The sequence below is a fragment of the Chaetura pelagica genome, unplaced genomic scaffold (genome assembly GCF_000747805.2).
Source record: "Chaetura pelagica isolate M959 unplaced genomic scaffold, ChaPel_1.0 scaffold10, whole genome shotgun sequence".
NCBI lineage: Eukaryota > Metazoa > Chordata > Aves > Apodiformes > Apodidae > Chaetura > Chaetura pelagica.
This window is the reverse complement of record NW_009952263.1, coordinates 1,295,416-1,307,170: the sequence shown is the minus strand read 5'-3', so window position 1 is coordinate 1,307,170 and position 11,755 is coordinate 1,295,416. Positions and strand designations below refer to the sequence as shown.

The following is an 11,755-nucleotide window of genomic DNA, read 5'->3' as shown; positions in this document are numbered from 1 at the left end:
GTACAGAAAATCTTTAGCAGTGACATCTCATTTTAAGATCTCTTGTTGAGACAGTTTCTCATCTAGTATGTAAAGCAGCACTTCTAAATGATACCATTTTCAAAATCTAAAAGGCATATGGTGCTGCACCCATTGCCTTGAAGACACCCAAATGTACCCAGCCAGTATGAATGCTCTGGTCTCCTCAGAAAGGCAGTGAGTTGGCCTGACCACAAAACCATGTTAGCTGACCAGAGTTAAACTCTTTGCTCCTCACTTCTTCCTGACAAAGACTTTGTTTGGCCATCCAGTTGTGCTACAACATTCATCAAAAGTGGCTGGGAAAGTCCACAGACAAGTCTCAGAAAACTCCACAGGAAACTGTTTAGCATCACAGAAAAAAATATCCCGAACAGTTGCAAAATTACTGCTTAAATTATTTGGCCTTAGAAGAGCTAAAAATTAGTGTTGATGGTTCAGAGAGCTACTGGGCTCATTCCCTTGGGCTCTTGAGCAGTTGTTCAAGCTCATCCTACTCAGGAGGTGCTTTGGCAGAGGTGAGGAGCCACAGTGGGGCTCTGCAGGGAACGGCCTGGCTCCTCCCTGCCTGCTCTCTCACCTTGCAGGCAGGGTCAGGGTGAACACAGGTTCTCCTGCACCACCCACAGCTCCCTGCATGGCTTAAAACTGCAGTTGGACAACCTTTAGGAAGCCTGGCAGGGAGCACCGATGGTGCCAGGAGGCGATGCTGCCCACGATGCCCCTCAGCAGGCAACTGGTGCGGGTTGCTTGGGCACCGTGTGCCCTGGTTCCCCACCAAGTGTGACTGTGGCCCTCCTCTAGACCTTTTCAGGGACAGAAAAGTCTCTTCCTACCTCTGCAACATGAACAGATGCTGTGGGCAGCGCCAGCTCCCCTAGGTTCATTGCAGATGTGCTGGTGTCCCAAGCCCCAGGGCGTGACTTCATTTCCCTTGGAGCATCTCAGCCAACCTCCAGCTCTAACCTGTGGGATGGGACAGAAACAAAGAAAAAATTAACACAAGCTGATGTGCAGAACATTTCACCCCTTAAAAAAAAAAAAAAAAAAAAAAAAAAAAAAAAAAAAAAAAAAAAAAAAGAGAGAGAGAAAACAGACAAAATAGACAAAAGCAATTTGTTTCTTTTCTTGGAAGGGGTTATTGGCACATGTTTGAGTTGGGTCCACAAAGACACTGTATTAGCTCTTTATACACCATTGCAGGAGGGTAAGTCCTCTGTCACCATGACAGAAGGACAAGAGAAAATGTATACATTAATGGAGTCACCAGGCAGTATTTAATCCAACAGCTTTGAATTGTGGCTGCTGAAAATAGGGCCTGACCAACATATGGGCTCATGAATCTTTCCTGACAGCCCTGCAGTTACAGAAGCAAGAAGTGGAGCTTCCTGGTTATAAATCGGTCATGAAGAAATTTAGGTTGACAGTTAGAAAGTTTCTAATAACTAGAGGAACTAAGTTCTGGGAACTTTCAGACGGGAGAGGGAGTGGGCTGGAAACCTCTGTCTCACCCACATGGAGTGGTGTAGGAGAGGAGAGGGGGGATCTTGAAGGCTTGGAGCATTTGTCCTGCCCATGCTCCCAGGAATTGCTTTGTATCATCAGCCATAGCCCTGCAGCTGATCTTCTCACAGGCCTTCAGTAGAATGATCAGAAAGGTTGGTCAGATTGTCAGAAGCCACCTTGCTCCAAGATGTAGGCCCCCTTCCAAAGACCATAAGGACACCAAATTCCTGCCTGAACAGTGACCCAGGGCTGTGGTAGTACCTGTGATGCTAGGCGCTCTCATCCCACGGCATGACATTAGGGCTCTCTTTTGTCCACCATCTCAAATTTACTATAGAATAGGCAGCTGAATACGAGCCAGCAGGGTGCCCAGGTGGCCAAGAAGGCCTATGGTATCTTGGCCTGTATTAGAAATAGTGTGGCGAGCAGGACCAGAGAGGTGATCGTCCCTCTCTACTCAGCACTGGTGAGCCCACACCTGGAATACTGTGTCCAGTTTTGGGCACCTCAGTACAAGACGGACACTGAGGTGCTGGAGCACGTCCAAAGCAAGGCAGCGAAGCTGGTGAAGGGCTTTGAGAACAACTCTTATGAGAAGCAGCTGAGGGAACTGGGGCTATTTAGTCTGAAGAAAAAGGGGCTGAGGGCAAACCTTACCGCTCTCTACAACTACCTGAGAGGATATTGTAGAGAGGTAGGTGCTGGTGTCTTTTCACAAGTAACTGGTGACAGGACAAGAGGAAATGGCCTCAAACTGTACCAGGGGAGGTTTAGACTAGACCTTAGGAAGAACTTTTTCACTGAAAGGGTTGTCAGACATTGGAACAGGCTGCCCAGGGAGGTGGTGGAGTCACCTACCCTGGATGTGTTTAAATGTCATTTAGATGTGGTGCTTGGGGACATGGCTTAGTGCTGGACTTGGTAAAGTAGGGTTAATGGCTGGACTTAATGATCTTAGAGGCCTTTTCCAATTTAAGTGATTCTATGATTCTGTGCTAGAAGGAGTTTTTCACCATACAGATTTTAAGTCTCCTACTGGAATAACTGTCCTGTGACACAACTGCCCACACAAACATTTAGTTGCAACTCTGACAGTCCTTCAGATACCAAGTCATGGCACTCTGAATGACAGCTCATTGTAACTCACCTCCTCTCCATGGACTCCTCTGGGAAATAACATTTTCTGACCTTCACCTCCATCTTACAGCAGGTAAGGATGTCACATAGTGCTATGGGGCTGCACTGTCTCAAGCACTGGTTAGTCCTCATAGTAGGAAATGGCTTTAAAACACTAAATAGACCAGTTTTCTACACAATAGCAGTTAACTTCAGGAATACATTACTATAGGACTGTGGAGGGAGGTAGTGTGAGCAGACTGAAAAAAATCATGGATAGCAGATCTAAAATAGATAATAAGAGGAACAGGCAAGAGTGTATCCTCCAGCCCCCTAATCCTGCTACTGGAGATGCTGGTGAACTACAAGAAGAGGGACTGAAGTCAGGTCCTCTCCATACACAGCATCTCCCATTGGCAGTATCAGAGACCCAGGCTGGGATTAGATGGACCACTGGTCTGGTCCAGCAGAGCTCTGCTTACCCTCCCAAGACAGCTGCTGGCAAAGCCTTGCACAGCTCAGTGCCAATGAGAAGGGTTGATGCAGCCACACCACAGTGGTCATTCCTGCCTGTCAACTGATTTATGCAGATTTTTGCCTTCTGAAGAGCAATCCAAAACCACCCTGGGAGGAGGAGGGACAGGGAAGAGCTAAGGGAGCCAGAGGACTATATCACTGCGCTACGGAATGGACTGTGCTCCAATTCTTGGGAAGCTATGGGCTGGAGGAGCACACCAACCTCCAGATCTGCTCTCTATCCATGGTGCCCTGCCACCCACCCAAGGAGAACTGTGGCACCAGCAGCAGAGGCCAGGCACCTCCAGTGCACTAACGTCTTTCCTTCCAAGGACACGCTCAGGTGGCTGGGAGCTGAGGCAGCCTGCTCACACCTGGGGTGAGGACCTGCATGCATCCCCAACAGCAGCACCTTGCCAGTCTCCCCCTGGACCTTGAAAAATGCTTTGAGCAACCAGAACAAAAAATGATGCTACTTTCAGCTGGTCAGACTTAATTTACTTCATTATGCCATAAGCACTCTGATTTTTTTCCATTATCCACAGAGATTTGCAGGGTGAGCTAAGACTCACATGTGCAAAGCTAATGAAAAAAAGCAGTAGAAATAAAAGATAAACAAGCTAAAAAAAACCACAAAACCAACCTCCTTTAAAGTTATTCAGGGATTAAGGGAGAAAGAGAAGGAAGAAGAAAAAAGCCCACAAGCCTATTTCCCATCCTTTCTTTAGATCACCTTTATACAGCACCTGACTGCAACAACACAGCTAGCAAGGACCCCTTCTTTTGTCTGATGGCTTTTGTCCATATGAGGTTAAAAGAGTGACTCTAGAAGGTCGAATTATTGTAAAAGAAATATTCAGATGTTGTGCCCTCCCACTGTGTGTCCTTAGGTAAACTGCAGCTGATCTCAAAGATATCCTTTCATGCTATTTAAATATGAACACTATTACTTTTTCAAAGCATCTATTCACTTCATCAAAGCAGAGCTTCCTGATGAGCTCCTGCCATAAAAACCTTTATGAGTGGCACAGTGTCCTGAAGCACCACCAGTCCAAAGTGAATGGGTACAAGGGAAGAGCCATGGTGAGCAGGTCAGGGCTTCCCCTCACAATATGCAAGGAGTGATGCTCCCAATTACAGAACAAAATATCCTGAAAAACATCCCCATATCAGGAGACCACGGGGGAAAAAGCATTTCCTCTATAATAAGAACTAGGTCGACACATCACATGGAGGAGGAACTATCTGCTCTGTGCTGGTGGCAACGGAACCATTTTTAGGCTGGTGATTGACACAAAGACCTGACTGCAGGTGGAAGATTTCTCTAACTCAGATGCACATGGTGGCCTGAAAGTTTTTTTGGGGGCAAGGGGGAGAGTTTGCTACCACTGGGGCTGGCTTCTGATCACTGACAAGTGAGGTGAGGGAAAAAGTTACAGACTCTTCATTTGTTTAAAACAAGAATATGATACAGGAGTCAGCTGCACAAAAATTTGGATGGGCTAAATTCCCACTTCAGGATACTGTGGACTGTAGGTTGCACAGCATCCAAGAATGAAGCCCATTGTGAGTTCAGGGAAAAGGAGAAGGGTCTGGGTAGGCAATCAGCATCCACAGGGCCACTGGCTGCATCAAGGCATGGACATGGACTGCAGTACTTCAGCACAACGAGGGATGCAGTGCTTAAAAAAACCCAACAAAAGAGGTAAAAGCAGATCTTTCTGCTTCAGAGAAGGAAATTTCAGCTCAGAAGTACCTCAGTGTGACAACAGTATATGCAACTTCAAGATCAAACCACTAAAAACTATTTCCAAAGTTAACAAAGAAACAAACAAACAAAAAAAAACAAACCAAAACACAAAACTCCCCCACCAAATTGTAGAAAGGAAGAATCAAAAGCTGAAGACCTGAAATCACACAGCCATCCCCACAGTTTGCTCCACTTTCCACTTCTTACTTGTAAGCTGCACTCACTCAGATGCCAATAATGCTGTGAATAGAAATTAGCACCTTTTCATCCCGATGAAAGGCAGGCAGGTGGAGTTTTCAGAGACACCTTATCAACACAGGCAGGGGGAAAGGAGAGAAACATACAGGGCCGGAAACCTTTAAAGGGCACTGCAAGTTAAAAAAAGACAAAATAACAGAGGGAATCCAGCTGTAAACTGGACCAGATTTGCCACGAGTCTATGCCCAACTGCAGTGGTGCAGAAGCAGTTGAGAAGAGACAGTATTACCTACTATTAATATATTGGTAACTATAGGATCAAATTATTTGAAAATGTCATGGCCACCAAGCAAACCTTGACTGAAGGACTAGTTTGAATACTAGTCAATCCAGAGATTTCTTTTAGGTCTATTACATCTCAAAAAAAGCCCAAAAGACCTGAAACACGTTCAGATGCCAAACACAGCAACAGACATGGTTATCCAAGAGCCAAAACACTTAAATACAGCCTTTATCTAAGAAGAAAATGAAATATGCATCATCAGCAAACCACACAGCCCAGAACTACAGCTGGCCTATAGAAACAGTAGATTTTACAGCTTTTTACAAAAAATAATGCCCAAGGGTCCAGTCCTACTCTTGTAGATGCCCATGTCTCCCAGACTTTGCAGCACAGAGATGAGGACTGAGTTTGCCAACTCTTGGCATCAATTTAGGAAGCACAGCAATTATCTTCTGATCTCAGGAGTAAACTGGGATAGGATACATTCCCCTACATGTTCTGTGTGAAAAAAACTGAGAAAATAAACACCAGGGCTTCATTTTAAGCTTTTTCTAAACAGCAGATCCTATTTCTTCACACTCAGCTTCACAAAGTAAAGAAATATATTCTTAGTCCAGCAAAGTACATCTTAGATACAAAAGGCAAAATAAAGAGTTGGAAAAGCACGTCGGTTGCTCTCAAGTGTTTGTGCCACCCCCTTTGTTTGGCGCTGTCCCCATCAAGGAAAGGCAGCTCAGCAGCCCAGCCTGGGTCAAGCCTCAGGAACAACCTCGTGAAGAGCTCGTGTTGCCATCGTGTGGCCACCTGCAGACACAGAACTGCACCTCCGTACTTTTCTGTGTCCCCAGACCTTTAAAACAAGGACAAACCAGCACAGCTGGCACGGCACTCATGGATTGAAAGGGAAGTGGACTGCCAACAACACAGAGCTGCAGAAGGCTTCAGAGAGGCTTCAGGAGCTGCTAAAAGGAGCTCCAAACGCTGCTCACGTGGAACGTGCTGTCAGATGCTCCCGACTGTCAACAAACGGTATTTTCACAGGAGCCCTTGATGTCACACATGCCACTACAGAACCGACTATTTCTTTTAAGGCACATGAGGCTCTCCAGTGCCAACACTGCCTGTATCTTTAGTGTCCCTGTCCCCCAGCACACCCCTTTCCACGGTGCAGGGCTGGGGCAGACACCTGCAGAAGCAGGCAGCCCTCCCTCCAGGATCCCGTTCAGGAAAATGACAGCTGCTGAGCAGCTCGTCAGGCTACAGCTCACTTTGTATCACCAAAACCTCTCAAATAAGCTCGGTAGATGCCGAGGGTACATGGGTGGGAATGAAAACACTGGACCAATTGCTGCTGTCATAGACAAAGTTATACCTTGGAAGCAAATACCTTTAAAAATGAGCAAATGTAGAAAAAGCATTTGTGAGGTCAGTAAGATTGAAGGCACGTCTATTTTCTCTACAGGCACCTTTACCAACTTTTTCCCTTTCTTATATAATTCATCTTAACAGTAGCACATAAAAGGCAGAAAAGAACCCTGAAGAACAACTGTCACCTTAAAGGACTTCCAGGTTGATGTATCTTTTAAGTTACTTTCAAGTTAGAAACAGAGTAGGTGGATTTAACCACTTTGAAATCCAATTTTAAATCCACATCTACCCGTACTTGGAACATGGATTTTAATCCAAATTTGCATAATTTCTGATTTTTTTTCCCCCAAGTTACATTAATTTTGTATCTACCACATGCTTTAACTCAATTTCCACAGGCATATAAACAGCTCAAAACACTGTAGTTTTAAGTGTCTGAGCATTCAGATGCCCAATTCCAGCTGAAACAAGCACCACTAGCCAAGTAACTACTTTAAAGCACATGCTTATCAGTGCATTGAACAATATACTTCAATATATACTTGATAATAACTTTAAAGGTCTTCCATCCTTCATTTAAAAAAATACCTGTTCTCCCTCCTCCATTTTGTTTTTGACTAAAAATAATTTGCTTTTCAATTACAAGAGATCTCAAACTTCTACAATTTCTTCATTCAATATGAAGAAAAAATCCCCCCTTCCAACAAACTACACTGCAGAAAACACAGGAAAAGCTGGATGTTGACATTCAGATGCAGGTAAACATCTTATATTGGAAAGACTAAACTGAGGACTTCAGTTTCAGACAGATCAAGCAACTTTTAGGCCATGTCCCCTTTTACTTAACGGTTTTGATCAAGAAGTGAGAATTATATGCTGCATAGGTTAAGGAACTTGTTAAAAGTCTTGACAAACTGTTACCTTTAAAAATTCCAAGAAGCAAAGTCAAACATTCCCATCTTGTTAATATATCACTCATTACTGTAACTGCACTTGCAGGACAACAGTGGTGTTAAGACACTGGAAATATTCCAGGTCACTACTTAAAAGAATACTGGAAGTTTTTTAGAGAATATGCAGTAATTTAAAGCTTTTGATTTAAATTAGCTTCTCAAACTCTGACATACTTTTCTAACCAGAATACATACTCCCAGTTTGTGCCGTAAGTTATACAGAAAAGTGGTGCAATTGATTCTTTCTCATCTTTCACAGCCAAGACTGCTCAAGTAATTTTGCTCATTCCCAACCACTTAAATATTTTTTTAAAAGTCAGGACCCTCCCTACTTGAAATAACTGGGTGTGCAGATACTTCAGCTGGCATTGGGTACAGAGTACCCAGCAGTCTGCACGGTCAACCTCCCAGAACATGACAAAAACACTTCTGCGTGTTCCAGGGAAACGCTACAACCCAACACTTGGACATCATAATAAACAAGACAGACAATTCTTGGTCAGAAGCAAAAATGAAAAACTCAGGATTAGAATTTGAATCAGATGTTTAACCATTCATTGAAGAATCAGAACAAGGACACAAAGTCATACACGACCAGAAGTTCATTTTATTTCTGTGCCTTCTGTGCCTTCGGCGCCTTCTCTGCCTTTGGCGCCTTCTCTCGCTTCTCTGACTTTGGCTTCTCAGGCTTCTCAGACTTCTCCGGCTTCTCTGACTTCTCCGGCTTCTTGCCTTTCTTGGAAGCCAACTTCTGGAGCTTCTTCATTTCATGCTTGATGATCCTGTTTCTCTGTAAAAAAGGAAAATGTTCACCACTCATCAGAACGAAACCAGGAACTGCTCAAATATTACGCCTTAATTTCAATTCTAAGCTTTCAGATTCCACCCTTTTTGATAATCACCCTTTGCTAACCTATTATATTTATACTACACAGTCAAAAGACTTACCATGTACTACATCTGAATTGCAAAATTCCACCTAAAACTGTTCTGGTCTACCAAGTGGACCATAACCATTCTGGCTGGTAATGCCGTATTTCACATATAATGACTTTCGCTACAGAATGAAATACTAACAGCAACCTACCAAGAGTATCTGAGTTCATCAGCAGGGAATTCCTTCCTCAGCTGTAAGTTGGGAGCTGACACACAGCTCGTGTCTGTCAGTCTGACCCACTACTGAAAAGGAAGTGGCAGCCAAAGAAGCATGAAAAATTCAAGGCATTCACACACTTTGTGTCACTCCATAACCCAAGCAAGAAACAAAAGTAAGGCTACTAACAACTCTTGTGTGATCTGAAAGTGAAAGCTACAAGCATTAATCACACACACACAACCCCCCCAAAAACCCACCTAAACTCACTTACCATTCTCTTTGCTTTCATAACCTTGTAGCGATCAAAGTCGGTCATTTTGGCTTTCTGTTTGAAAAGAATCAATTATGAAGCTCTGGTAAATACATATGCAAGCAGCAAAACTCAGTATTTCAAAGCATTTCACAATACACAACCAAGTAATTCTGGTCATCTCCAAACTAGGTTTAGCTGTACATCTGGAACTAGTTCACTATATAATGCCTTTGCTGGGAAGCGATGATACAGGGAAAAGGTATAGAGATGACTGAACAAAATCATGCTGTTAAAATATATATAGTAAGTTGAAGCTGATAGAAAGTAACTTTAAAAATCTATGCCCTTTCTTTAATCTGCAACTGAAAATACCCAGCTTATTAGATTTCACCTCATTTTAGTAGGCAGAAGCAATACAACGTGTATTATTTATCCAGTGAAAAACTGCACCTTTTCTCGGGCTTCAATCTTCTTTGCCCATCTTGTTGCTGCCCATTTTTCATTGATATTTTCCTTCTCCCAGGCAAGTCGCACACACTTCTGACGAGCACTGCATTAGAAGAGTCACCAAAATACAGTCACAGTCCTTACAAAAAAAGGTTCTCTCTGATGCTGGCCCATCAGATTTCAAACAAGGGATTATTATCTTTCTACATTACTTCATGCACTTACATAAAGTCAATGCCACAAACATCTGTGGCCAAATTAACATTTTGTTTGCAAATGGTTTCCTAGGACAAAACACTTGAGTGACCCAAGAGACATATTCACATGCTATTCCTAGCACTGCCTCAGAACCAGAAAGGCATTAACTCTCGTCTCTAAATTACCAGAACTCAGATACTAAGCTAAAGAGAACAGAGTGAGTTCAGCCTCCTACAATTCCGGTGCAGGCAGAGCAGATATTTCATGTCTGAAGGAGACCTCATCAGTAGCAAAAGCAAGGCTGCACAGAATTTACTGCAACTGCTTCCCCCACACCATCCACTCCACAACTCTCTGCAAGTTGCCTCAGCCAGTCTATAGCCAGCCAGTAATGGTAATGAAAACTTAAAACATATTCAACTATGTTAACAGGGTCAGCCAAGCTTTTACTGTGCATACATGTTAATTTACTGACTTGATATTGTATGAACTTTATATTCAGCAAGCATCAGATCAACATCAAGTCACCAAGTGGAAGCCTATTTTCACACAGGTAAAACCAGCCAACAACTCACCTGTGTGGGAACTTGAGGACAAAGTCAGTTAGCTGCATGCACTTGAAGGGCATAGCCTGCCTTCTGACACCGCTGCAGGGGCCATCAACCAGTGCCTGAAAAAAGAAAACAATGTGGGCATTTTGTAGCAGTTTTCCCATTACTATTTCATAGAATCATAGAATCATTCCGGTTGGAAAAGCCCCTTGGGATCACTGTGTCCAACCATCATCCCTACTCTACAAAGTTCCCCCCTAAACCATATCCACCAACACCACATCCAAACAACCCTTAAACACACCCTGGGGTGGTGACTCAACCGCCTCCCTGGGCAGCCTATTCCAGGGTCTGACCACTCTTACTGTGAAAATTTTTCCTAATATCCAGTCTAAGCCTGCCCTGTTGCAGCTTGAAGCCATTCCCTCTTGTTCTGTCGCTAATTACCTGTGAGAAGAGGCCAGCACCAACCTCTCTACAATGAGATTTCAGGTAGTTGTAGAGGGTGATGAAGCCTCCCTTCAGCCTCCTCTTCCTCAAATTAAACATTTCCAGCTCCTTCAAGTGTTCTTCATAATATTTATTCTCTAGGCCCTTCACCAGCTTCATTGCCCTCCTCTGTACTCGCTCCAGCACCTCGATATCTCTCTTGAATTGAGGTGCCCAAAACTGGGTGCAATATTCCGTATTTGCATATTTGATTTAGCCAGCAGCTTCCTAACAATGTATGAACAGCATATTGACAACAGTGGCCCAAAATTGAAACAAAACATTATGCAGACATAACCTGAGATTGTTAAGTCACGTATAAACAACCTAAGCTTTACAGAAAGGATTTTAAAAGTCCCACTGTCATCCTTGGGGGAAAAAAATAGCTAAAAAGCATGCAGAACTAAGATGATATACTGCATTTATTCTTCAGGAATACTACAAAAAAACAGTCCCCTAGCCCAAACATATTTTTAAACATACATTAATGCCATTCTGCTCCTAAATTTTAAGTCTCCAACTGACATCACTTGTCCACTTCTACTCCTAGGAAACACAGCAGAGGGGAACATTATCACTTGCCAGTGAAAAAAAAGCTTGCTACTGAAAGTTTAAAATGCAACAGCTGTCAATCATCTTGTCAATTGCTTATTTCTTTGAAAGAATCTATTAACAAAGCCCTTCCTTTCAAACGGATGCCCCCTCAGCAGAGCAGCCTCTCCCGAGGCAGGAAGGGGAGAACTGAGGCACAGCGCTCGCAGCTCACCCTGTTCTGGTCAATAACATCCACGATGGCCACCAGCTTCCCAGCGTGGGGCCCGAAGGAGATGAAGGCGACTCTGCCGATCTCGACGAAGCGCTTGAAGACCTGGGAGCAGCAAAGCAGTGAGAGCAATGAGGCCACAATACCCCTGAGGCCGCCAAGTCCCTCCCCGAACCCCTTCCCCAGCGGGAAAGGCCCCGAAACCCTTCTCCCCAGCCCCGGCCCGGCCTGGACGTGGCGGGCGGGCCAA

General features: G+C 44.0%; 1 protein-coding gene across 1 annotated transcript in view; it reads right to left on the bottom strand.

The window, feature by feature from the left end:
• Nucleotides 1–8,238: 8,238 nt before the first annotated feature.
• The window catches only part of RPL14 (ribosomal protein L14), an 8,588-nt gene continuing 5,071 nt past the window's right edge, over nucleotides 8,239–11,755 (bottom strand). Inside the window, exons 2-6 of the mRNA XM_010007608.1 lie at nucleotides 11,509–11,610; nucleotides 10,278–10,372; nucleotides 9,508–9,607; nucleotides 9,076–9,129; nucleotides 8,239–8,498 (exon numbers count right to left, since the gene is read on the bottom strand). Coding sequence (XP_010005910.1) covers nucleotides 8,316–8,498; nucleotides 9,076–9,129; nucleotides 9,508–9,607; nucleotides 10,278–10,372; nucleotides 11,509–11,610 — 534 coding nt within the window. The 3' untranslated portion in view covers nucleotides 8,239–8,315. The remainder of the gene's footprint in view (nucleotides 8,499–9,075; nucleotides 9,130–9,507; nucleotides 9,608–10,277; nucleotides 10,373–11,508; nucleotides 11,611–11,755) is intronic.